A 27481-nucleotide genomic window follows, 5' to 3' on the forward strand; every position below is an offset into this window, starting at 1 on the left:
ATAAAGGGCCCCAGGATGGGTGCAGAAGCCAGCCTTGTTCTCTAGGTCCCCCAAGACCACAGACATGAGGCTGCTCATCCCCGCCTTGCTGTTTCTTGAGGCCCTTGGTGAGTACAGATGTCACCTGCTGGGAAGGTGGCCTTCCCTACCCCTGCTTCTACTTGTAGGCACCTTGAGCTCTTACCTAACAGTTTGAACACACTGAGTCCTTGCACCTGTAGTCTGGAAGATGGTCAGTCCGTGGACACGGTCCTGCCTGCTCTTGTCTAGAGTGCGGACAGGAACTCACCCCACCGATCCAGGGCAGTCTTGTGCTCAGGGCTGCTCAAGAGCTTCACCAGAGAATCTCTGAGGATGCTGTCCCCTTGTGTCCTTCCAGAACTTTCAGCACCAAATGTACTGTTCTGTTCAGGGAGGAATGTAAGGCTCAGAGAGGGTGAACTGCTTGCTCAAGACACACAGGGAACCTGAGTCTCGATACTAGCTTCTGCAAGGACTGTGCTGCTGTGGCAAGACATTGCCATGCTGACCCTCAATCTCTTCCTTTTAAAAATGAACGTGAGAGGGGCAGACTCAGACCTGCTTCAGGGAGTGCTTGTCTGCTGTAGCGACACCCAATTCCATCGGGAAATGCCTGGCTACTGAGGGAACGCCCACCTCCTTCAGGACCGCTGGCTGCTGAGAGCATGTTCAGCACAGGGCTACAGAGGACTGGGAGGGAGCGTATTCAGTACTCAACACTGGCCTTAGTGAGGTGGGAAATTGGGGAGCTTGACATAACAGTCTTTCAGCACCCTGGTTACACCTCTCAGGAGCAGGAGGGAGCTCCCCCATTGGCTTCTTGCCTTCCGAATGTCACTCCTTGGTTTGAGACGTGGTTCCCTTCTTTGCTGGCTCTTTTCATGTCCAGAGTTCATCCATTCCCAGCTACCCCAGCTCCCTATTCCTGCCCCGCTCCCTGTCCCCAGCGCTGTCCCCTTATTACATACAGACCATCCTTTCCCTCACAGATTCTCTGGCCACGCCTTCTCCGCTTACTCAGTGTCACCTACTCTGCCCTTTCCTGAGGCAGCTCTACCATCTCCATCCTCTCCCCTGAGTCCCAGCTTCACTGCCCCCAGAGAAAGTCTCTTTGAACCCACACTGGGGACACCACAGGGTCTGACCCTACACCCTCTCTTAGCCCTGCTGCAGCTGAACCCCGTATCTAACCCAGGGATCTTAAATAGGCAGGCTAGCCTAATGGTCAGTGGTGCTGGTGCCCAGCTGCCTAGGTTCAAATTCTAGAGCCAACACTACTTAGCTGGAAAGTCATATAACTTGATAAAGCTACAAAATGCCTGGAACTATGAGGGTGTTGACAGACACACTGAAGGGTGGATGAGGTGACTCCCTGGGTAAAGGTGCTTGCTGCCAAGACTGAAGACCTGGGTTCAAATCCCAGAACTCACACAGTGGAACTACTAATTTACTTTCTATCTATAAGTTTACATTTTCTGATCAAGTGTGGTGGTACACGCCTTTGATTCCAGCACTTGGGAGGCAGAGGCAGAGGTAGATCTCTGAGTTCAAGGCCAGCCTGGTCTACATAGTGAATTTCAGGATAGCCAAGGCTACATACAGAGAAACTTTGTCCAAAAAAAAAAAAAAAAGCCTTTCTGACCTTTCCCATTAGTAGAATCATCCAGTATTTTGTCTTGTATGTGGCTTCCCTCACCTAGAATAAATGAGGCTTACTCATGTTATAGCATATATGTACTTCTTTCCATCCTATAGTTGAAGAATATTCCATTGAATGGATATACAATTTTGTTCGGCCATTCACTAGTGTTGGGATTTACGTACTTACACATTTCTTGTTTTGTTTTTTGATATTCTAAATAATGCTGCTATGAATATTAATGCTAAATCTTTATGTAATTAGTGGTTTGTTTTTGTTTGTTTGTTTTGATTTTTTGAGACAGGGTTTCTCTGTGTAACAGCTCTGGCTGTCCTGGAACTCACTCTGTAGACCAAGCTGGCCTCGAAATCATAGAGATTTGCCTCCTTCTGCCTCCTGAGTGCTGGGGTTAAAGGCAGGTGCCACCACAGCATGGTGGAAATCTATGTTCTTATTTCTATACGCAACTGCCAAAGTGCACATAGAAATTGTGTGCAATTTCCCAAAGTGGCTACATCATTTTACAGTCTCAGCAGTGCATGAAGTTTCCCATGTTTGCAGCATTAAGATCCAGTTTGCACATAAGTAAAACATGAGCTATACAATCCCTTTCCTGCTTCTCTGCCAGGTTCATCTAGGACAAAGCAGGTAGACGTTAATAAAGTGATTTCTAGAGTGGACCGTCTTTTGGGGCTAGGAAACATGTTAGCCATAAGAAGGAAAATAATCTAGGGGCTCTGTCACCTCTCACTGAATCTCAGCCCTCTGGCCCAGACAGAGTTCCCTGTGGTCCAGCAGCTTAGCTTAACTAGAGTAGAGCAGCTGGACATGACCGGTTAACATGGAGGGGAGGAGGGCAGTGGCCATGGGCAGTCTACAGAACTCCATTAGACGACAGTGAGGAGGTCTTCTTCACAGACATTGGTGGGCTCCTAACTCCTTTCTCTTCTCCCCAGGACTCTGTCTGGCTAGGACAACAACTGTTAGATGGTGTGCCGTGTCAAAATTTGAGGCACAAAAATGTTCCAGGTGGCAGAAGGCAATGAAAAAAGTGGGTGGCCAGCCACTCAGTTGTGTCAAGAGATCCTCCACCAGCCAGTGCATCCAGGCCATTGTGGTAAGTTAATGCCCCAACTCGAATAAAGGAAGGCAGGGAGAGCAGTGGAGTCCAACCAGAGATTCTCACCTCTGTTCCCTCTGCTTTATTTCCGGGGCATCTGCCGTTTGGGAGCAGTCCTCCTCACTCACAGGAACTGGTGTCTCTTTGATATTGAAAGAAAGACAAACTAATGTTGAGAGACCTCCTATGGGGCAACTGAGTGTAACACAAATTCCTAAATGGACACACACACACACCACCACCACCACCACTGGGTTCTTATTTCACATTGTTCATAAAAACTATTAAAAAACAAAGCAGAGGCAGTCACATTTGATGAGTGTGTAATGTCTCCAAATCCTTGAGAAATAAACCTGACCTAGGCATAGGTGCCATATCCCAACTTTTGGGCAGGGATGGCCAGGACTCTAGACATTAAGAAGACACACTTTCACCTTCCAGCACCTGTGTGGCTTTCACACATGGTCCCAGCATCCAGGAAACAGAGGCAGGGGGGCCTCTGGAGTCTAGACAAACCGGTGAGCTTCAGGTTTGGCAAAAGAGTTTGTCTCAAAAAGTAAGGTGGAGAGAGATGGAGAAAGACAACGGAAATCAAGCTCTGGCCTCCACATGTTCATGTACTGAGCTCACACACGGCATACATCCTCAAGACTGAAAATACACATAAAGCCAAAACAGAGGATAATGTATGTAGAACAAACAACTTCAAATACAAATGATTGTGTCGGCGTGACCAAGAGTGACTGAAGTGGTCAGGCATATGTAGAGGGAGCACACAACTTCAGGGGTTCAGGGCCTGGGGATGCTTATTCCTCACAGCAAATAACCTCTGACCTGTGCCATCACCTTCCAGCTGACGCATTCTGAGCCCCAGAATACCATTTGTAGAGTTGGGCTGCTTTTCTCTTGAAGCGTGTCTGGTCCATTTGCTTTTTCTTTGAGACTGGGTTTCTCTGTGTAACCCTGACTATCCTGTAACTTGCTTTGCAGACTAGGCTGGCCCCAAACTCAGAGTCCACTTACCTCTGCCTCCAGCATGCTGGGATTGCAGGCATGTGTCTCCACTACCTGGTGTCTGGTCCATTTTCTTTCAGACAAAAAAAGCTGATGCTATGACTCTCGATGGCGGTTCGATGTTTGATGCAGGATCACCCCCCTACAAACTGCGCCTATAGCAGCAGAAGTCTATGGGACCAAAGAGCGTGAGTTCTTCCTAGGGACTCTGAAGCCTGGTGGCCATGTTGTGGCTGTGGACCAGGCTCTGTGGAGTCGGAATGCATGAGCACAAAGAGGCTGACCTAGTCAGCCTCTTACATTGGGGAACCAAGTCTCTGGACTCTGGATGAAGACAGATCTTGCTGACGCATGGGTCCCCTTCCTTAAGGGCTTGGGTGGAGTGGTTTGTTCCTCTCTCTCTCACCCAGGCTAAGCTCTGCCCATTCCCTCTGTTCCTTTGCAGAACCCCGGACTCACTATTACGCTGTAGCGGTTGTGAAGGAAAGTAGTAACTTTCAACTGAACCAACTCCGAGGCCTGAGGTCCTGCCACACAGGCCTTGGCAGGAGTGCTGGGTGGAAGATCCCCATAGGGACACTTCGGCCATTCCTGAATTGGGATGGGCCACCTGCATCCCTTGAGGAAGGTAAAATGGCCTGGGGGATCCTGGGTGGTCTCAGATGGGAGTTTCCATTCTCATTGTAGACACAGGCCACTTTGGGATGGGTGCATCTATGGGATGAGTCCAAGGTTGGACAGAGGGTGGCTGGCCAGCTAGAAACAGGGGCCATCACACCAATAGATCTGGGAGGTGCCAGTGAGTACTCTCTGGGCAAAGATGCATGTCTGAGTTCTCAAGACCACACCAGTGCTGTCCTGTCCTGCAGATGGAGGAAGGCGACTGTCTGTGGGGGGACCACTGCTGGAGACAGGCCTGCAGTGGCTGGGACTAGCTCACACTCTGTGGTCTACTTTTCTGTGTTTGACAGCGGTGTCCAAGTTCTTCTCAGAGAGCTGTGTTCCTGGTGCCAACAAGGACCGCTTTCCCAACCTGTGTAGCTTGTGTACAGGGACAGGCGCAAACAAGTGTGCCTCTTCCCCGGAGGAACCATACTCGGGCTACGCAGGCGCCTTCAAGTGAGCGATACCGCTTTCTTCTCCCCATGGGGGGGGGCGTGGGGGTGTCAATGGTCATACAGCCTCAGGGCAGGGTGCCATTTCCCTCGTCCCCATTAGTGGGCAGCCTGCTGGGGGCTGGAGATGTGGCTCTACTGCCATTCGGATTGAGAACCTGAGTCCTAAGAAGTGGCTGGCCTCTCTCCTGCATATTCTTCTCTAGCCCCTGGAGGCCCAGCAAGGCCCCAAACTCTATACCGCGCTGGTAGAAGCCAACCTGGGTGTGGCCCCTTCTGACCACCTCTGATCTGACTTTGCTCTCCTGTTGTCTTGGGTTAGCCTGACAACTTCTGCTCTCTCCCATCTGGGCAGAGCAGCTACTGTGGCCATCTTGTCCAACTCAGGCCTGTCTCTAGAGTAGGAGAGTGTGACCTCTGGGTGACTCGCTCTTCCACCCTCTCCACCTTTGCCCAGGCTCAGCACCCCCTCTCCAGGCTGCTCCTGGTGCTCAGCGCTCAGGCACTTTTGTAGAGTGGCTTCCCTACTTGCCTGCTGACCCAAGCACATTTGCTCACTCAGCCTGGATAGAAAGAGCCACATGGTAGGGGACACCAATCTTTAACTGCTTTTTGTCTCGCTCCACAGGTGTCTGAGGGACAACGCTGGGGACGTGGCTTTTACCAGGGGAAGCACGATTTTAGGTAAGGGCGAGGGAGAAGCTATGGGTGCAGCCCCCCCTCTTAGGTCCTTTCATCCTCTGATGTGCAGGTCACCCGAGTCCTCAGTTTCCAGCCACACTACTATCAAGTTGCCTTCAGGGTCCAGCCCTTATTTTAAGTTTTTCTTTAAAAAACAAAAAACTTCAAAATTAATTTGTATGTTATGTGCATGGTATTTTGTCTGCATGTATGTCTGTTCACCACGGGAATGCCTGGTGTCTGAGGAGGCCAGAAGAAGGTGTCAGATCCCTTGGAACTGGAGTTACAGATGGTTGTGAGCCACTATGTGGGTGTTGGGAATTGAACCCGGATCCTCTGGAAGAGTAGCCAGTACTCTTAACCACTGAGCCACCTCTCCAGCCCCCACCTCACGCTCTTGAAATCCCCCACTCCTATTCCCACTCCCTTTCCCCCCAGACACGCCCACCAAAGAGCTTGTCATGTCTTCTCCAAGATGTACACGGCTCTGCAAAATGACCTTCACTGCCTTGTGTCTCTGGATTCTCAGTTCACACACATTTCACTGAATGCCAGAAGCTGTGCTGGCCCGAAGTTTTCCACTCATCCTTGAGGGTCAGGGATTGGTCCGTGGTTTTGATCTATGGGCAGCTTAGTGGTTCTGACAGTAGAGGAGTAACCGGTGGAACATGCCCACCACAGTTTACTTCTCTGTCACTCTAATGATGGACAGCCAGGGACGTTGTCCTCCTTTCTGCCTCCCACAGCCGTGTGTCTGTCTTCTTACTGTGCTGTCAGAGGGTCTCCATTATGAACATAATGCTAGGTACGTACAGGCTGAAAGCAGCATTGGCCCAGGTTGACCCCAGACAGGGCATCGAAGTCCTAGGACCCTAAGGGCTAGGCCTCCACAATCCCAGGATCTCCAGAGAAGCCTAGCACAGTGGTGCATGCCTTTAATCCCAGCGCTCACAAGGCACAGTGGTGAGAATTATTTTGTTGAACTTCTTCATAAAATAACACTTCCACGTGGACTGGGATTGCATGGAATTTAAATTGATCTATGGAAAATTTAACTTACTTATAATGTTATGACGAGAATATGGCTTCTCCATTTTTGATTTTTTTTTAAGGTTTATTTATTTATTATGTATACAGCATGTATGACTGCAGGCCAGAAGAGGGCACCAGATCTCATTACAGATGGTTGTGAGCCACCATGTGGTTGCTGGGAATTGAACTCAGGACCTCTGGAAGAGCAGCCAGTGCTCCTAACCTCTGAGCCATCTCTCCAGCCCCCATTTTTGATTTTTTTCTCTCTTTTTAAAATAAGGCTGAACATAGCATGACCTTGAATTCCAAACATAGCTGACGGTAACCTTGAACTCCTGAGCCAAGTGCTGGAATTTCAGGGCAGTTGCCACAATGCCAGGCTACACCCTTTAAAAACATCATTTGACAGGCTGTGTATTTTTTTCTTATTGTGGATCTTGTGTAGTTTTTGAGTTAAATTACCTTTATTCAATATAAATTAGTAGCGATAATACCGAATTCTGTATTATTTTGTGTTTTGTTATTACTAAAACTTATTGAGTATTATAGGCTGACCCTGTAACATCTTGCCTTCTGAACTTGCTTTTAGTTTTATTAGTGGCCTGTTGGCTTTGTAAGCCTCTCTCTTTCCCTCTCCTTCTTTCTTTCCCACCCTCCCAATGACCTACATCCCCAGCACCTAGCATTTTTCTCTTTTTACTTAAAACAAAAAAGCATTTATTTGTGTGTGTGTGTGTGTGTGTGTGTGTGTGTGTGTGTGTGCGTGTGCGCAGTGTATGTGCACATGTGTGTGCAGGCAGAGTCCAGAGGAGGACTTCATGAGTTTTCCTCTATTGCTCTCTTTCGAGCAGGTCTTTAAGACAGGCTCACTCACTGAACCTTAAGCTCGCCTTTTCGACTAGTCTGGGTGGCCAGTGAGCTCCAGGGATCCTCCTTCTCTGCCTCCTCAGCACTGGGTTTATAAGTGTGTACACCCCCCCCCCTTATAAAAGTGAGTTTTGAGGGCTTGAACTCAGGTTGTCACACTCATGTCGCAAGCACTTTAATGACTGAGCCGTCTCATCTCCTCAGGCCCACAATTGTGTCACTTTTACTCTTCTAGAAGTATGGAGTGGCCTAACTTCCCTGGGTACCCCCTCCCCCATCACCTCCTCTTTCTGTTTTTTGAGACAGGGTCTCATGTAGCTCAGGCTGGCCTTAAACTTGCTATGTAGACAAGGGCGGCCTTGAACTCCTGATCTGCCTCTCAAGTATTGGGATTGTGTGTGTGTGTGGACCATGACAACTGACTTATCAGGCCGTCTCATTGTAATGACCTTTTTGTCAGAGGCTGTGGGGACCTTGACGGAACTCGATCTGCCTCCTTGAATCACAGGATTCAGGGCTGAGATCCACACACCCGGGGACTTTCTGGAGACTTTTCTCTACCTTTCTGAGCATCCAGGGGCAATTCAGTCTCTTTTACTCAGTTTTGTCAACCCTGTGGTCAGAATTCTGTCGGGGAGAAGGGGAACCAGAGCTCACGGTCACGGCCAAATGTCGGCTCACTTTTCACCTCTCCCTCCCTCTCAGAGGAGCTACCAGATAAGGCTGAAAGGGCCCAGTACAAGCTGCTCTGCCCAGACAACACCCGGAAGTCAGTGGAAGAGTACAAGCAGTGCCACCTGGCCCAAGTCCCCTCTCACGCTGTCGTGGCCCGAAGTGTGAACGGCAAGGAAGATGCCATCTGGAAACTTCTCAGCCAGGCACAGGTACACCCACCCTCAGTCCCCCAGGCCTGCTTAAGTTTAGGGGTGTGTGGGGGTCTGTCCGTCCCTAACTTCTGCAGCTGAGAGTTCTCTAGCCTAAGGACTGTGGGCCCCGACCCTCCTGTGGACAGCAGAAACGTTGGAACCTTCTCCAGTGTCAGCCCCTGGCAGGCTCTCCTGGGCTCCAGCAGAAGCAGGGGTGGAGGGCGAGGGGACAAGGTGATATTCTTAGGTCCCCAAGGACCCGGGGACACAACAATTTTCTAGGGAGTAAGCTATAGTCGAGCTTGTGTCTCTGTGATGGGAAGAGTCCCTGTGAGAGAGGATGTCAACAATGCCTCCTGCTCCGTTAGCATTATCCTCAAGTCCTGGGTAGCCATTTCCCAGTTCCTTTCTGCCTACTGCTGATGACCATAATTCGACGTTTCCCCAAACAGGAGAAGTTTGGAAAGGACAAGTCTTCCGAATTCCAGCTCTTTGCCTCCCCTGAGTCAAGGGACTTGCTGTTCAAGGACTCTGCCATTGGGTTTTCAAGGGTTCCCCCAAAGGTAGATGTTGGCCTCTACCTGACCTTCAACTATATCACATCCATCGAGAACCTGAGGAGAAGTAAGTGAAGCCCAGGCATGGACCCAAGGGTGCCCTGGGCAGGCAGGAAACTGTGGGTGAACTCTGCTCTGAGGTGGTCTCTCCACCACTGGTGGGACGGACACACACCCAAGTGTCTTCTGTCAGCCAAGTCAAGGCCACTGTGACAAGTGTCTCCAAAATCTGCCCCAGACACTGGATTAATGTTTCCATGTTCCTCTGTGTGTGTCAGGATCCCAAAGCCTCTTATAAAGTGAGAAACGGAGACATGAACCAAGAAAACCAGGATTTGGGGGGATTACCCCAGAAGCTAGGTGGAGCACCCTTGTGTGCTGGGATTTGAACTTGGCTGGGGAGATTACAATGGGTTGAGTGAATTTGGCTATGTTTATTCCACTGTTGAGACTTAGGGAGTCTGAGGGAACGAGGACGTTGTGCTGTGGTATGTGAAGGTGACTATGGCCTTATGGGTGGCAGGGCTGAGTCCTCTAAGCCAGCTGTTGGGGTATACACTAGTCTCCATGTCACGGAGCTTTTATTCCAAGGGGCAGAACACTAGGCACACAGTTACACTAAGGACTGATGGATGGATCAGAAGCCAGGGAACCCACCAAAAGAACAGGAGTGAGAAACAGAAAACCTTCATTAAGGCCGGAGCGGTTTGGGAGCTGTGATGTGGGGAAGTTAATAACGAATGAGTCTCACACAGAGTCTTCTCAGTCTCAGAAGATCTGGGCAGCAACCTGATCCCCAGGGAGGACAGAGGTGGGAATGAGCCAGTGCCCAAGTGTTCCTCACTGTTGTCCCTTCCCGCAGAGGAACAGGATGTGGCAGCCATACGTGCCCGGGTCACGTGGTGTGCAGTGAGCAGTGAGGAGAAGCGAAAGTGTGACCTGTGGAACAGAGCGAGCAACGGCAGAGTGACCTGCACCTCGTTCCCCACCACGGAAGACTGTATTATCTCAATCATGGTAGGGAGCCGGTGTCACGTGTGGCGTGGGCAGCGGGCTTCTTGGGCACAGGCATGTCGTCTGCTTACAGTGAGGATGGTCACCCAGGAGGCCACTGGGAAGGAGGAATACCCAGAGAGGGTGGGCTTGGGCCACGCATGCACATGTGCCGCACACAGGAGCACCTTCGAGTTTGAAAAGCAATTTGTTGTGGAATTTCTTCCCTTTTCACTAAAAGAACAATTTAGGGTTATTGGGGTAATTTGGAAAATATGAAATGATTTTCATCGCACACACCACCTGTATGTAGCTTCATACAGAGATATCTACAATGAAAGTTTTGAAATTCCCCATTCCAGGTTCCTTTGTGTGTGCAACCTAAAGCAATTCTGGATTGCATGGGTTATATACTTTGATCCATTCAAAAAATAAACAGCATATCATGGTTTCCCCACATCAATAGTTATTCTTGGGAAATTCTGTGTGTGTATGTGTGTGTGTGTGTGTGTGTGTGTGTGTGTGTGTGTTTCAAGACAGGGTCTCAGTATAGCCCTGGCTGGCCTCGAACTCACAGAGATCCACTTGTCTCTGCCAGGATTGAAGGTGTGTGCAGGAAGCATTTTTTAATGTTTATTTTATTTTACGTGTATGTGTGAGTACAGGAGTGTATGGATGGGAACCACATGGATGCAGTGCCCTCAGAGGCCAGAAGAGGGTGCCAGGTCCCTGGAACTGACTTAGAGACAGGTGTGAGCTGCCGTGTTGCTGCTGGAACTGAATTCAGGTCCTCTGGAAGAGCAGTGGGACCTTTAACTGCTGAGCCAATCTCCGGCCGCCTCTAACTGTTTTTAGTGTAGTTGTAAAAAGATGGCGCCTGGGCAGAGGAGCACGGCAACCTTGATGATCCGCGTTTCTGTACTGCGGTGTAGCTTGTTCATTCTAGTCATGAGTCAATTCGATTAGCCAACTTCTGGGTACCACTTTGTGTTGAGCTAACAAGCAGAAGTTAGCTGAGGGCAGTTGTTCTCATCATGTCCTCAGTGAATGAGGCTGGTTCAGAAAGGAGCTGCAGAGAGTTAGCGTCTCAGGTGCGAGGGTGACGGTAGGAAGGCCACGGGGTTGGCAGAGGATCGACAGTGCCTGTGGTATTTCCTCGGGGTGTTTGGTTCAAACGTGTGGCTCGAGGCCATCCCTCAGGGCTGTCTGTAGTGTGTGTGACCCTCTTTGTCCCCACAGAAAGGAGACGCTGATGCCATGAGCTTGGATGGAGGGTATATCTACACGGCGGGCAAGTGTGGTTTAGTTCCCGTGCTGGCGGAGAGCCAGAGTAAGTGGAGTTGATGTCCTTTCTGGGTTATTCCATTCGAGGCTGACATGTGAATGGGGAGGCATGACCCCACTCACTAGATCCTGGAGAAGACGGGTGAGAGAATCAGAAGAAAGGGTAAATGAAAGGGGCCTTGTAATCTGCTTTGCCACCCTATCCCCCCCAAACTGACAAATCGTGGGTAGCTTACTTTTTTTTTTTTTTTATTTATTTTTTATTTTTTTTTTTGTTTTTCGAGACAGGGTTTCCCTGCGTAGCTTTGCGCCTTTCCTGGAGCTCACTTGGTAGCCCAGGCTGGCCTCAAACTCCCCGAGTGCTAGGATTAAAGGCGTGTGCCACCACCGCCCGGCTTACTTCTTGTTAAAACAAAAACATTTTTTGGGATGGTGAGATAACTCAGCTGGTAAAGGCACTTGCTAACAAGCCTGATGAGCTGAGTTCAATGCCCAGAAGGAGATGACTCCTACAAATTGTGTTCTGGCACCCCACATGCACCACACATTTCATGTGCACCGGCACACACACACACACACACACACACACACACACACACACACACACGCACACACTAAATAAATAAATAAATAAATACATAAATAAATACATAAATAAATATAATTTAAACTTCTTTTTCATAAAAACAACATAGAAAAAATATATAAGGGGGCTGCAGAGATGGCACAGAGGTTAAGAGCGCTGGCTGCTCTTCCAGAGGTCCTGAGTTCAATTCCCAGCAACAACATGGTGGTTCACAACCATCTGTAATGAGATCTGGTGCCCTCTTCTGGTGTGCTGACATACATACAAACAGAACGCTGTATACATAATAAATAAATAAATCTTTAAAAAAAATATAAGTAAACACCTAGTGGCATTTTTCAAATGGCACCCATGCACTGGCACCCAGATGAGGAGCCAGCAGGCCTCAGAAGTCCCCTTGTGCCCTGCTATCCGCACACTCCTGAAGAGTGGTGACTCCCGATTTCCAAAGACACAGATCACCCATCACACCTCTCTTTTAAATTAAGGGGAAAAGAATTGCATGTTTAATGTCTGCCGTGTCTTGCTCAGAATTATTTTTTAGTGATTTTCACTCATATAAATGTGTGGCTATTGATTCATCAGTCTCATAGTTGCATAATATTCTATTATGTGACTCTGCCATAATTCTTCACCATTGTCCTTGTGGATGGAATTCGGGTAATTTCCATTTGGTGGTTATCATGAACAATACTGCTATGGCCAGCCATGTCCTTGTCTATGATGGAAACGTCTATTTATTTCTCTTGCATTGAAATGCCAAGTCATTCTCTTTGAATTTGATCTTGTATTGTGGGGATTTAAAAGTCTGTGGCCTCTCAGTAAATCTGGGTATTCAATGATGTTTCGCTTGTCTTTGCTCTTTCAGAATCACCCCAAAGCAGTGGCTCTGATTGTGTGGATAGACCAGTGGAAGGTGAGTCAGGGTCAAAAATAAGTCACTGCTCAGGAAGAGGCATAACCTAATCACAGAAAGAGGTTGAGTCTGGAAATCATCATCGACAGCTACAAATAATTCATGGAGGAATAATTATGATTGTTTGTATGGACCTTTGCACTTGGTGGGAACTTCCATATGGTCACTCAGTGCAGGGTTAGGTGGAAAGAGAAATGTTACCCCCCTCCCCCATTTGATTCATGTGAGGAAACAGTGGCCTGGAGAATTTCCCAGTGTCTCGGATCTCACTCATAGCTATAGACAATGCTGGTACAGACCCTGGCTTTGAACCAGGACTTCTAGCATCAGCAAGCCTGTGGCTCTGTGCCCTAGCTCCAGATGCTCACCAGAGTCGGAGCTTGCTAAGCCTTGGAAGACTTGGTACTTGTGCTCAGAGGGGGTGTAGGATACCTTTGACAGGAGGACTCAATCACGTTAACTTCCTCACCATGCTGGGTTGGTTGCGCTCAGCTCTGGGTGGTCCTTGTGCGCATGCCCCCAGCATTCCTGCAGCAGCTGATCCAGTGGTCACGACTGCTCTTGCCTGATGCAGCTGCAGGTGGCCATTTGTGCATTGTTGAGGCCACTTCCACTGTTCAGTGCCTGTGCCCACAGATAAAGGCTTAGAACGCAGCAACATTATATGGTTGGTTGGGGATAGTTCCCTGTAATCACTTTTTTCTGTAATCACCCTTTAAGATCAATTTTTCATACTTCTTTATTTCATAGCTCAGATCAATCTCCCCTTGATATAGAACAATGTAGAACAACTTTTATCTATCTATCTGTCTATCTGTCTGTCTGTCTGTCTGTCTCTCTCTGTCATCCTAACAATGGCCAAAGATCCATGGTAATCTAAACCTGTTGTTTTTTGGCCTGGGTTGGAGGCACTGTACTGGAACTAGAACCCATGTGCTTCCTGGAGGTTAAGATCGCCTCTGTCCTCTGTTGTACAGGGTACTTGGCAGTAGCAGCAGTTAGAAAGCAAGACACGGGCTTCAGCTGGAGCTCCCTGATAGGCAAGAAGTCCTGCCACACGGCTGTGGACAGGACTGCAGGCTGGAACATCCCTGTAGGTCTGCTCGTCAACCAGACCGGATCCTGCAAATTTGGTAAGAATGTGGGAGGGTCTCACGAGAGGTCATCCTGGGAGGGGGGGTACTTGAGGCTGAGGAGCCTCAGGGAAGGGAGTGGGCAGGAGGATTGCTGCCTGGCTGTGGCTTGCTGGTCTATTTTAGAATAGTTAGGGTCTCTCGTGGTCACCTCATGGAGCCATGGATGCACAGGGTGTTTCTTAGAGAACATGTCCTAAGTTTCCCCAACTCCACCCCACTCCTATGGAGATCCAGATCTCCACATCAGCCTGCTTCCCTGTGTCCTAACAATGGATACAGGCTTGGAGAAGCACACACGTTTACTTCTTGGTGTCCCTTGTTTTGTACCTAAATTCCCCTTAGAGCCCAGCCTGTTTCTGGTCATTCCATTCCATCCAGTGCCCACCTTGGTCAGCGTGAACCACATCCTTCCTGCTGCGGGCTTGGCGATGCCAGGCCACACGGCACCTCTTAGGTTTGAGCCCTATTGTGTTATGATTGGGTCTTAGGTTCTGGTTGGGGCATATTTGGGGCACATGGTGCTGTTCTTGCCAAACATCATGGTGCCCGAGTCATAGGACAGTTGCTGCCATGAAGTGTAAAGCTCAGCCTTTCCAGAGACGGACACACTGTGCGGCTCTTCCAGCAGCATAGGCTTCTGGAGTCTGAAAACAGAGACCCCTGCTTGGGGAATGGGGCTTTGTGTCACCTCTATTTCCTCTTTTCTTTCTTTCTTTTTCTTTTTCTTTTTTGGTTTTTTGAGACAAGGTTTCTCTGCCCTAGCCGTCCTGGAACTCACTTTGTAGACCAGGCTGGCCTCGAACTCACAGAGATCCGCCTGCCTCTGCCTCCCGAGTGCTAGGATTAAAGGCGTGCACCACCATGCCCAGCTATTTCCTCTTTTCTTGAGTTAAATCACACAGTGGATACATTTATGTTAGGCCTAGCTGCAAGGAACAGAAACTGTCCAAATGTCAGAGCCTTAAGCAAGAAGGGTGCTCATTTCTCTCTCACATAAGAGAAGTCCAGAAGTATGTCATCTAGGGCTGGTGCAGCGGCAGCAGGGCTTGGGACCTGGGCCTCGCGTATCTGGTTATTCTGCTGGACGTGGCTGGTCCAGGACCTGTTCCTACCTTGCCATGCAGGGTGAAGAAAAGAGGAGAGGGGACAATGGCGTGCGCCCCCCCCCCCATGTGTGTGCATGTGTGTGGATGCCAGAGGGCAACCTGGGGTGCCATCCTCACAAACAAGGTCTCCCTCAGACCCAGAGCTCACCAATTAGGCTAGACTGGCTGGCTAGCTGTTGTAGGAACCTCCTGTCTACCGCCCCAGGGTTGGAATCACAAGCGCATGCTGCCACACCCGGCTTTTTTTGGTTCTGGCGATCAAACTCAGCTCCTCATGCTTGTATGGCAAATACTTTATGGACTGAACTTTCTTCCCAGCCCACGCCACGCCCCCAACAGCAGGTTTATTGTTTATTAAGCCTCTGTAGTACTTTTATCAATTAGAACAATATCATATATGAAGAATATCATTACAAATGACCTTTTTTTGTTTGTTTGTTTTTTCGAGACAGGGTTTCACTGCGTAGTTTTGGTGCCTGTCCTGGATCTTGCTCTATAGACCAGGCTGGTCTCAAATTCACAGAGATCCGCCTGGCTCTGCCTCCCGAGTGCTGGGATTAAAGGTGTGTGCCACCACCGCCCAGCAAATGACCATTTTTAATTAAAAAATTAAAATGTGTTCAACCTTATGAGTTAGCAGCTAGCTGAATTGTTAATAATCAGATGTATTTTTTTAATCATAAGTCTAGTAAGATAGCTTGAGTTTTCTAATGTAGACGAAAATGCAAAAAACAGACATTTCCAAGTGTTTTAGTGTGTATAAAAAAAAACCCATGCCTTTTAGGAATGTTTCCAGAGAGTTGGCACCCAGCACTCCTGAACACGTCATTATACTTAGTACCGTTGGTGTACCTGGCCACAGGGGTGTACTCAGCCACAGGGGTGTACTCAGCCACAGGGCACTTTCTTTCTATTGAGAAGCCAGGCACCCAGGAAGAAGGCAGTATTTATATTTCTGATTTAAAAATAAAAATAAGAAGTCAGATTGTGGAACAGGTGGCCAGCAGGTGGCCCTGCTGAAGACCCTGATGTCGCGGTCTTCAGCAGAGTTCCCTCTACAAGGCTGTGATGACTTCCCAAGCACCAGGAATATCCTGTCCATGCCTACAGTCTGAAGCTTGTCTGCTTCCCAGCGGGTCTCTGGTTGGTGGTAGAATGTCGCTCCGTAATGATGAGTGTCCTACCTCTCCTGTCCACATACTGAGCTGAAACCAAGCTATGTCATATGAGGGTAAAGACCTCATGTTGACTCTGCTCCAAAGCACGAAGTAATGCACATTCTTCCTCCTGTCCAGACGAATTCTTCAGCCAAAGCTGTGCCCCCGGGGCTGACCCCAAATCCAATCTCTGCGCTCTGTGTGTTGGCAATGAGAAGGGTGAGAATAAGTGTGCCGCCAACAGCCAAGAGCGATACCACGGCTACACCGGGGCTCTGAGGTGAGTGGGTCTGCGACCGGGCACCAAGGCCTGAGCCCTCCTCATCCTCAGCATGTGGCATGTGGTTCTCGGAGGCCAGGTGTGGCCGGTCATAGGGCAGTCAAGAGTCAAGCAGACAGCAGAAGCAAGAGCCTCCTGTTATACCCGACACCCTGAGAGAGGAGGTTGGATGGCAGAGCTGCGGGGCGCAGCTGAACTGTCCAGCCAGCAGCCCGCGTGGAGCCTGGGTGTTCTCAAAGTCAGCAGGTAGCGAGGGGTTCAGTGTTTTATGGGGAGACGGTTAATGACTGCCACCTTCCCCTTCATCAGGTCATCATTATATCTTACGTCTTCACTCTCTCCTTGACTGTGGCCTTAAAGGGCCGGAGAGATGGCTCAGCGGCTGAGTACTTGCTGCCCTTGCAGAAGAACTAAATTCGGTTCCAGGACCCCTGTCAGGTGGCTCACAGCTCCAGGGGATCCAACGCCCTCCTCTGGCCTCCACGGATACCCCCCCCATATATGCACATATGCACACACAGACACACACACATATGCACACACAGACACACACATACACATAAACAAAAATGTAGTCGGGCAATAGTGGTGCACGCCTTAAATCCCAGCACTAGGGGGGGGTTGCGGGGGGAGGGTGGGCAGAGGCAGGTGGATCTCTGTGAGTTCCAGGACAGCCAGGGCGGTTACACAGAGAAACCCTATCTTGAAAAACAAAACAAAACAACAACAAAAAATTTAAATAGGTCTTTAAAAAAAAATGACAAGGAGAAAGCCACCAATAGTACTATCAAAAATTAGCTTTCAGATTTCATTCATTTTAAGTGCTGCATGGGTCAGAAAGACTGTACAACTCACATTTACTGGGGTGCTGTTCTCATGGCCCTGTGGAGGGAGTGTGATTCGGGTGGAGGCCCCTCCCTCATCCCAAGAGTATGCTTTACCATTCGATGGTGTCACAGGTCCTCAGATGACAGCAGTCAACTGGACTTTGAGCCTTTAAGTATAAATTCGATAATTTTGCTCCCACTTAGAAATATTAAGTAGACAAGTTTATACTTCCATGTGAATATGTAGACCATTTTCTTTACCCATTCATCTGTTGAGGGACATCTTGGCTGCTTCTCTTTCTTGGCTATAAACATGGATATGCAAATGTCTCTGTCCTCTTGTGTATACCCAGGTGTGGTATAGCTGGGCCAGATGATGATTTTAGTTTCCGGTTTGTAAGGAGCGTCCACAGTGGCCGTACTAGTTTCAGTCTTGTGTTCATAACTAGCGTCCGAAAACCACTGGTTCTTCATTTTTACCTTTCAAGTATTTTTTCTGACTTGCTGCTGTGGTGTAAAACCTAGCCTCTCACAGCACCTCCTGTCTGTCTGTCCTCAGCCTCTCACAGCGCCTCCTGTCTGTCTGTCCTCAGCCTCTCACAGCGCCTCCTGTCTGTCTGTCCTCAGCCTCTCACAGCGCCTCCTGTCTGTCTGTCCTCAGCCTCTCACAGCACCTCCTGTCTGTCTGTCCTCAGCCTCTCACAGCGCCTCCTGTCTGTCTGTCCTCAGCCTCTCACAGCGCCTCCTGTCTGTCTGTCCTCAGCCTCTCACAGCTGCTCTGTCCTGTCTGTCTGTCCTCAGCCTCTCACAGCCCTCCTGTCTGTCTGTCCTCAGCCTCTCACAGCGCCTCCTGTCTGTCTGTCCCTCAGCCCCTCTCCCCCCCCCCCCTCCTCCTCCCTCCACCCCTCCGTCTGTCTGTCCTCCCTCCCCCTCCTTCTCTTCTCAGCCTCTCACAGCACCTCCTGTCTGTCTGTCCTCAGCTCTCACAGCACCTCCTGTCTGTCTGTCCTCAGCCTCTCACAGCACCTCCTGTCTGTCTGTCCTCAGCCTCTCACAGCACCTCCTGTCTGTCTGTCCTCAGCCCTCACAGCACCTCCGCTCTCTGTCCCAGCCTCTCACAGCCCTCCTGTCTGTCTGTCCTCAGCCTCTCACGCCCTCCTGTCTGTCTTCCTCAGCCTCCACACCCCCTTCTGTCTTCCTCAGCCTCTCACACCTCCTGTCTGCTGTCCTCAGCCTCTCACAGCCCTCCTGTCTGTCTGTCCTCAGCCTCTCACAGCGCCTCCTGTCTGTCTGTCCTCAGCCTCTCACAGCGCCTCCTGTCTGTCTGTCCTCAGCCTCTCACAGCGCCTCCTGTCTGTCTGTCCTCAGCCTCTCACAGCACCTCCTGTCTGTCTGTCCCCCCCCCCCCCCCCCCCCCCCCCCCCCCCCCCCCCCCCCCCCCCCCCCCCCCCCCCCCCCCCCCCCCCCCCCCCCCCCCCCCCCCCCCCCCCCCCCCCCCCCCCCCCCCCCCCCCCCCCCCCCCCCCCCCCCCCCCCCCCCCCCCCCCCCCCCCCCCCCCCCGCCCCCCCCCCACCCCTCTGTCTGTCCTCAGCCTCTCACAGTGCCTCCTGTCTGTCCTACTACCTCAACCACGAACTCTGCCTGTCTTAACACCTGGACTCATTTTATTGATGCCTGCATTGCTATGACTACTCCAGCATCGTTTTCATATTAAGTGAGTGACATAAGCGTGTGTGAACCTAGCCAGGCACAGAGGTGCCTAAGAGTCGAACTCACATCATTAGGCTTTTGAGGCAAGAGTTTTTACCCACTGAGCCATTTCCTCAGCTCTGACACTTGATTTCTCTTTGTGAATCATCTCTACTTTATTAGATTGGCAGTGGGTGGGCATTTCATTCAATTATTCAGTCTGGGAAAGCAATTATTTTGTTGACAATTTCTAGCCTCTTTTCTGTAACTTCTCTTTAAGCCTTGTTTTCATTAGCTGGCCCTTCACTTCCAGTTTCTGCAAAATTTGCTTGGTTGAGGTTTTTTTTTTTTTTTTCTTCTGAGACAGGGTTTCTCTGTGTAGTTTTGGTGCCTGTCTTGGATCTTGCTCTGTATTTTTATCTTGTATCATTTTAAAGCATTTTTATGGCAAGGACTATTTATTTCTTTTTTTAAAAATATATATCTATTTATTTTATATGTGTTTTTCCTACATGTATGTCTGCATACCACCTACATGTTTGGTGCCCTCTGAGTCAAGAAGAGGGAGTCAGATCCCCTGGAACTGGAGTTATAGATTGTTGTGAGCCTCCATGTGGGTGCTAGGAATAGAACCCAGGTCCTCTGGAAGAGCAGCCAATGCTCTTAACCACTGAGCCACCTCTCCATCCAGCCCCCCCCCTTTTTTTTGGTTTCTCAAGACAGGGTTTCTCTGTGCAACAGTCTTGACTGTCCCAGAACTCTCTCTGTAGACCAGGCTGGCCTTAAACTCACTGAGATCCGTCTGCTTGTAGCCCTATTTTTCACTTCCTGAAATCTCTTTGTATTATGACTATTTCTTTTTTGGAGCTTCCTCTACTTGCTTCATGAATGCTTCATTCCTTTCATATCTTGAGTGATATTAAGTGTAGTTTGTAAAAAAAAAAAAATAAACAAACAACTCCTCTCTCTTACATTGTTTCTGACTCTAGGGAGTATAATCCTTTTGGGACAACTTTTTATGGTCTCCCTTCAAATATCTAATGGCTTCAGCCTGTTGCCCCACATTTGGTACTGGGCCTCATTGTGGGGCTTTTGGTTTGTGCCACTCATTGGGAGCATCCTCATATCAGAGTCTGTGGATGGATGTTTTCTTGACTTCATCAGATTCTGCTGATGAAGAATCTTACTGCTTCTTGGGAAGGACAGTCCTAATAACCAGCCCGGTGGTGCACAGGGACTGACTTCATCTTCCAGAATACAAACTTTTCCTTTTACTCCTTTATGAGTGGGGGTGGGGGAATGCGGAGATAGAGGTCTGACTCTGTAGCCCAGGCTTGCTTCAAACTCACAGCAATCCACCTGCCTCAGCTTGCAGAGTGCTGGCTCCTGGGTCTGAGCCACTCTAAAGCCAGCTCCCCTCCTGTGTCTGCCCTCCGCTGGATTTGTTTCCCTGTGCTGTAGCACCGCTAAGGCTCAGCCTTCCAAATGGACGGAGAGAATTGCTGCAGGGGATGTCAGGGCACCCGTGTTAAGCCCTACCCAGTCACCCTGTTCTCAGGCACTTTCAAGGATGGCTGGCACTTCCCATTGCTAAGTCTTTCTGGACTCCGGTGGTGCGTGTCAACTTTCATCCACTGCCACCACCCCCACCTTATGTTACAGTTTTCGTCCTTCAGGTAGGCCAGTACCGCTTGGCCATTGTTTTTCCAGATCCCAAAGGGTGTCATTATTATTTTCTCCTTTTCTTTTATAAATATATAGGCTAAAAAAGAAGAATCTCGTTGGTGTCATTTCTTTGGGGTTTTAGGAGTGAAGATGCACAGATGCTTGCGATCTGCCATTTTAATCTTAAATTCCTGGAAATAGTTTCAACTTTTGCATGTTTACTTCCATGTTTTAGTTTTTGGAATGTGTGTCACAAATATTTACGAAAATTCTAATGGTTTCTCTCTTGTGGTATATTTATTTTGGGAAATATTTTAGGTGCCTGGCTGAGAAAGCAGGAAATGTTGCCTTTTTGAAGGACTCCACTGTCTTGCAGAACACTGATGGTATGTGAAGACATTTCACTTCCTTCTTCAAAGCAATCTTTAGCACCATAACACCCCCTCATCTTTGGTTTGTGTTTGAGAAGCTAGCACAACTATTTTCAGACTTTTGGCTAGAAGAATTCCAAAATCTTTTCAATTTCTTTATTTGTTTGTTTGAGACAGGGTCTCATTTTGTAACTCAACCTAGAACTTACTATGTACCTCACATGGACCTTGAACTCATGGAAGTCTTTCTGTCTTGGCAAACTGAGTTCTGGGAATTATAGGCATTAACCAGTTCAACTGGTGAATTCTAAAGTGTCTACTGTAGAAGACAGCATGGGAATATCTGTAGTGTCACAGTGATTTTGAAGCAATTCGTGCACACACACACACACACACACACACACACGTACACATATACAGATATATACACATTCATACAAACATACACACATATACACATTCACACAGACATACACATATACACATTCACACAGACATACATATACATATTTACATATATACATTACATATATACATATACATTTACACAGGCATGCACATATACATACACACATACACATTCACATACACACATATACACACTCACATACACACATATACATATTTACATATACATATTCACACACATATACAGTCACACAGACATACACATATACATACACACATATACATATACACATTCACACACATATACAGTTACAGATGTACACACACACACATATATACACACATGCACACATTCACACAGACATATGCACTCACACTGCCAGCCGTAGTTGGTAGCACCTGTGAAGAAACTTACTGTCCAGGAGGATAGTGAGGTGTTTCCCAAGGAAGGAGCGTCAAGCACAAGCACAAGCTTGGATGATGAGCCTGTGTGTGCACACTCAGGCGTGCCTACACTTACATCTGGAATTTGTGGCAGCCTGAGTGATGTTCAGGGATCAGACTGATGTTAAATTTGATTTGAAGGTTCTCAGGTACTTAATACCTATATTTACTGGAATTAACTAAACACATTTGATAAACTTATGGAGTTCCCTATATTTTCCATGTTGAACTTAAATGAGAGGGAAAAGATTGTCTTTATTTGAAAGTCTGAGCTTGGAAATGCTTTAAAATTGGAAACTTTTTCCAACACTGACATGATACCTAACATGTGGGGAATCCTGCACTTGACATCATGTGATGAGTCATAGCCTGATTGCAATCACTCCAGAAACACTGTGCAATATCACCTTCACCTGACATCTGTAATTTGCCTGTGAAACATAATGGAATATTTTGTTTATTTTTGCCTTGCCACCTCCACAGTATTTCATCATGTATATGCAAATGTTCTAAAATTTGAACAAATTCCAAAGCAAAAGTATTTCTAGTTCCAAACACTTGGAATAAAGGATACTCAACCTGTTTTTTCTTTTGGATCCTTCTGGAAACTATATGGATAGATGGGGTTCTTTTATAAAAGGAGGGGGCTGGGAAGATACATCAGTGGGTAAAGTGTATGTCATTCAAAACATTAAGACCTGAATGTAAGAAGGCAGACAAGGTGTCATGGACCTGTAATCCCAGCTCTGGGGATGATGGAGGTGGAGATAAGTGGATCCTGAGCCTTCTGGCCAGCAAATGCACCTGAATCAATGAGTTCTGAGTTCAGTGCAAGACTGTGTCTCAACAAATGAGTGAAGAAGTGATTGAGGAAGATATCCAAGTGTCAATCTCTGACCTTCACATAGGCAGCCACATCTGTACATATGTATGTACACACACACACACACACACACACACACACACACACACACACACACAAATACTTAAAAGATCATTTAACAGCTTGACTGAAATACAACTTGAATATTACAGAACCTACCCATTGTCTGTGTACAATTTAGTAGGCTCTGGCACATTCAGAGTGATACAACCACCAACACAATCCAACTCCACAACACTCATTTGAACAACATGAAGAACCCCTTGCACCTGTTGGCAGGCCTCCATCTTTGCTATTTCAATATCTACTTCCTGTCACCATGGCTTTGCCTGTACTCATAAATACAACCGTCATTTGTGACCTTTTGTAGCTGGTTTCTTTCAACATAGCTTCATGATTTTGAGTGTCAGCCGTGTTACCACACGTATGAGCTTCACCCCCTTCGTTATTGAATAAGGTCTCCTATATGGCTAAGCATGGATGCTTGGCATATTTGTAGCCTGGATAGCTTGAGTAGGAGGAAGCTTCATTTTGTCTCCTGCATGTCATCACAGCCCACATACGCTTTTCAAAAGTGTCATACCGATGCAGAGAGACCAAGCAGGTTAGCTGTGGCTAATGACACCTTTCTCTCCCCAGGAAAGAACACTGAAGAGTGGGCTAGGAACTTAAGGCTGGAGGACTTTGAGCTACTCTGCCTTGATGACACCCGGAAGCCGGTGACTGAGGCTAAGAACTGCCATCTCGCCGTAGCCCCAAATCATGCTGTGGTATCTCGGACAGACAAGGTGGAAATCCTTCAGCAGGTGCTGTTTGAGCAACAGGTATGGACCGCCAGGGCCTCCAGCAAGTGCTTTACTGTGTGGGCTCCTGTCAGGAGCTCTTCATCCATTTAAGCCTTTCTTTCTAGCCCTTCTGCTTAGTTGATGGGATAGCATTTGCTTCAGGCTGTGAGTCTTTCTAGGGGATCAACTAGACTCTTTGTTCCTGGACTTGAACTTGTGTCGTGGTCCAGAGGCAGTTCTGACCATTCCTTCCTGCTTCTTCCTTTCATGACTCATACTAGAACGCAGGCCAAGCAGACGATGTTTATGACAAAATCCATAAAGCAGCAATCCCAGAGTGCACTTCACGTATGGATGACATGAGGCCCTTGGGCTCACAGATAAGCCCCAGGGAAACCAGGACTATTAAACACAGCATTGCCTCTTCAAAGAAGAGGTGTATAACCTGTTTTCTGCCAAGAAGGCTGGGAACTGATGTGGTTAACAGCCTGGTGACTTCTGTGCTATCTGCATGGCCAGGCCACACTGGTCCCAGACTCTCCGGTTTATCTCTGTCAATCTATAGTGCTATGCTCCCTGAGACACTCAGCAGGAGCTTTGTTTGCCTTGAGCCTATGTCATCCGTTAATCTATAAACCTATCTTTATGGAAGATGTTACTCGTACTTTATAAGAGTTTTGATGTAATCATGTCTTAAACATTTTCCAAATTGTCCTGTGCTCAACTATGCCTGAAATAAACCACTGCATGTCAGATTTTTGAAGTTTGAGCCAATACTGGCTACTGAATTGTGTTGAACTGGACTTCCTTCTTGCCTCACATGGATTGACACTTTGCTGGCCATGATGCTTGTAGGGACCCCCCCATATCCATGGATTTGTGGCTGACCCTGTTTTGGGGTGCCCTGTTCTAGTCTCTATTTTTCTATTATGACATGCTGGCCCTGGGTATGCTTTTTTTGTTTTTGTTGTTTTTTTTTGTTTGTTTGTTTGTCTTTTGAAACAGGATTTCCCTGTGTAGTTTTGGTGCCTGTCCTGGCTGGATCTCGCTCTGTAGACCAGGCTGACCTTGAACTCACAGAGATCCACCTGGCTCTGCCTCCTGAGTGCTGGGATTAAAGGCGTGCACCACCACCGCCCTGCCCTTGGGTATGCTTTTGAGCTCAACAGTCCTGGGTTTGGAGAAGGGACAGTTGCTGAGAGAGGCTGACTGTCCTACACTGGCCCAGTTAATAGAAGCCTGGGAGCTTTCCTGCTCAAATTGCCCCTCTGGACAGCTAGGATACTACAATGTTCTAGATGATCAGCTTTTAAGGGCTGATCTCCAGAAACCATCATCTGACCTCTAATAACCAGCGAGACGTTCTCCAGGAAGAGATAATAGATTCAGTAGGAGGAAAGATGTGGGAGGCAAGTTCAGAAGTGGTATAAAGCCTGGGCCCTGGCTGGAGTGGGCATGCTACCAGGAACACCGGTAGGGAAGAGTCACGCCCAGCAGGAAAATGAACACTGACGTTTTTTTTGCTTTGCTGTTTACCCAGGATGGAAGGACCCTTGACTTTCCCATCCTCACGCTCACCTCTTTTTTAACCACTCACAGACTGTTGGCTCTTTTGACACAGGATAACTTTGGAAGCAGAGGATCAAAGTGCCCAGGGGAGTTTTGCATGTTCCAGTCTGAGACCAAAAATCTTCTATTCAATGACAACACTGAGTGTCTGGCTAAACTCCATGGCAAAACAACATATGTGAAGTATCTGGGAAAGGAGTATGTCACAGCCACCGCTAATCTGAAGCAGTGTTCCAGTTCCCGTGAGTGGGCTCTTGATATAATTACTGAGGAACCAACATGGGAGAATGTAGCAGGCTTTCTTTTGGGCCACCAACCAGCTCCCAAATCATGGCACAGAGACTTCTTATTAGTTATGAATGCTTGGCCTTATCTTTGTCCCACTGGCTCTTATAACTTATTTTAACCTGTTTCTCTTCATCTATGTTTTGCCTTAGGGCTTTTTAACCTTTCTTTCACTCTGTATGTCCTACTTTTCTGCTTCTTCTCTGTCTGTCTGGTAGCTGTATGGCTGGCTGGCCCCGGGCATCTCCCGCTCTTTCTATCTTTCTCCCCCCCCCATCTCCTTCTCTCTCTCCTAGATTCCTCCTCCTCCCCCTCCTTATTCTCTCTGTCCTTCAGCTCCACCTGCCCCTCTAATGCCTAGCTATTGGCCATTCAGCTTTTTATTAGACCAATCAGGTGCCTTAGGCAGGCAAGATAAAACAGCAACACATCTTTATCTAGTTAAACAAATGCAGCATAAACAACTGTAACACACCTTTACATAGTTAAAGTAATATTCTGCAACATAAACAAATGTAACACATCTTTACATAGTTAAAGTAGTATTCCACAACAGGAGAAGGTCAAGGTTCAGAGGACAAAATGCATGTAGAAATGCAAATTCCTTAAAAACTTAAAATGTAGAGCCAAAGAGCTGGCTTAGGGGGTAAGAGCACTCATTGCTCTTAGATGACCTGGGTTCAGTTCTAAGCACCTGCCCATGTGGCAGCTCACAATATCTGTAATTCCAGTTCCAGGGGATTTAACACCATCTTCTGGCCTTCGCGGGTACCAGGCATGCACGTGGTGCTCAGACATACATGATGCAGGCAAATCACCCATACACACATAACAAAGTAAATTCAAACGCAGGAAAGTGTACAATTTAATCCTTGAAAACTATTTAACACAGTGGAGGAGATGTAGCTCAGTTAGTAGAGCATTTGGCTAGTCTGCACAAAGCCCTGGGTTCAATCTCTAGCACAGTATGAAGTGAGTGAGTGTAGTGGTCATATCGTAATCCCAGTACTTGAGAGGTAGAGGCAGGAGGATTAGATGTTCAAAGTCAACCTTGGCTACATATGGAGATTGAAACAAGCCTGAGGTACATGAAACCTATCTCAAAAAAAAATTCAAATACATATTATACATTTACACACACACACACACACACACACACACACACACAGAGTGCACAGTGGCCTCTTGAATCCCTACATCTGGTCCCCCACTCAGAGGCAGAGGCATGGCAGATGCTGTGGTCCAGGGGTGGGAGCAGGCCCAGAATCTCTTTGTTAGCTCTTCTCAACTTGGGATAATTTTGTTCCCAAAGGAGACATTTCCTAGAAACATTTTTGATGACCACAATTTAGTAGGAACTGCTGGTTACAGACAATAAAGCCTGGGTTGTTAGCAAGCAATGCACAGGAGACCCCATTCTACAAAAATGAAGGATTATCAGGTTTCCCACACTGATTGCACTGAGGTGAGGAGCCAGGTTCTGTGTTGAGCGGCTTCTCAGGCTACTGTGTTCCAGCTGTGGTTCACACTTGACCTTGGGCTATTGGATGAACCACATGAACAGGTAGCACTGGTGTAGAGGCCATGCGCACAAGGACAGAGCTGTCTGCTCATGCTATCCCCAGATCATGGCACAGTGACTCACACAAGGCAGATGCTTAGCCAATGTTTGCAGATGAAGGATAAGCAAATAGATCAGCCTTCACCATGCACACTTTAGGAGTCAGAGGGCCACAAGTGTCTTGTGAACCTGAGAGGTGTGAACTGATTCATTTAGAGGTGGAGTCAAATGCCCCTCGGGTCAGAGCAGAGGGATATCCTAATGCCCCCAGGAGGCCACAGTTGCTAGAAAAGTCAGTAGAAAACACATGGATGGATGAGTCAAGCCCTGACTCACAGTGGTGGGGCAGGGGCTTGGATATTGTTTTCCTGACCTCTTTGATTTATAGATTTAAAAAAAAGAATCTGTTCCTGAATGTCCTGCTTTCTGTGTCCCACAGCACTCCTGGAAGCCTGTGCTTTCCTTACCCAGTGAAAACACCGAGCAAATGGCCGAGCCTTCCCAAATCCATGGCGTCTTGGCACCTTGCAGAAAGTGAGCTTTGCTGATCATCTATTCTTATAACTCCCTGCTGTCATTTGAGGTAGAAATAAAGTGAGAAATAGTGTTGGTTTTCTTGTCATA

The 27481-nt window shown here is 48.0% G+C and overlaps 1 protein-coding gene across 1 annotated transcript; it reads left to right on the forward strand.

The window, feature by feature from the left end:
• Positions 1-27481, forward strand: Ltf (lactotransferrin). Its single transcript, XM_028860034.2, is given in 18 exon segments — positions 1-107; positions 2617-2777; positions 3875-3944; positions 3947-3982; positions 4240-4422; positions 4766-4913; positions 5538-5593; positions 8195-8373; positions 8808-8979; positions 9775-9929; positions 11145-11235; positions 12644-12691; positions 13669-13824; positions 16229-16370; positions 20870-20937; positions 23297-23481; positions 25064-25253; positions 27297-27481. Coding segments are annotated over 18 exon segments (2118 nt in total). The 5' UTR covers positions 1-64; the 3' UTR covers positions 27332-27481.

Source organism: Peromyscus leucopus, chromosome 7, assembly GCF_004664715.2.
Source record: "Peromyscus leucopus breed LL Stock chromosome 7, UCI_PerLeu_2.1, whole genome shotgun sequence".
NCBI lineage: Eukaryota > Metazoa > Chordata > Mammalia > Rodentia > Cricetidae > Peromyscus > Peromyscus leucopus.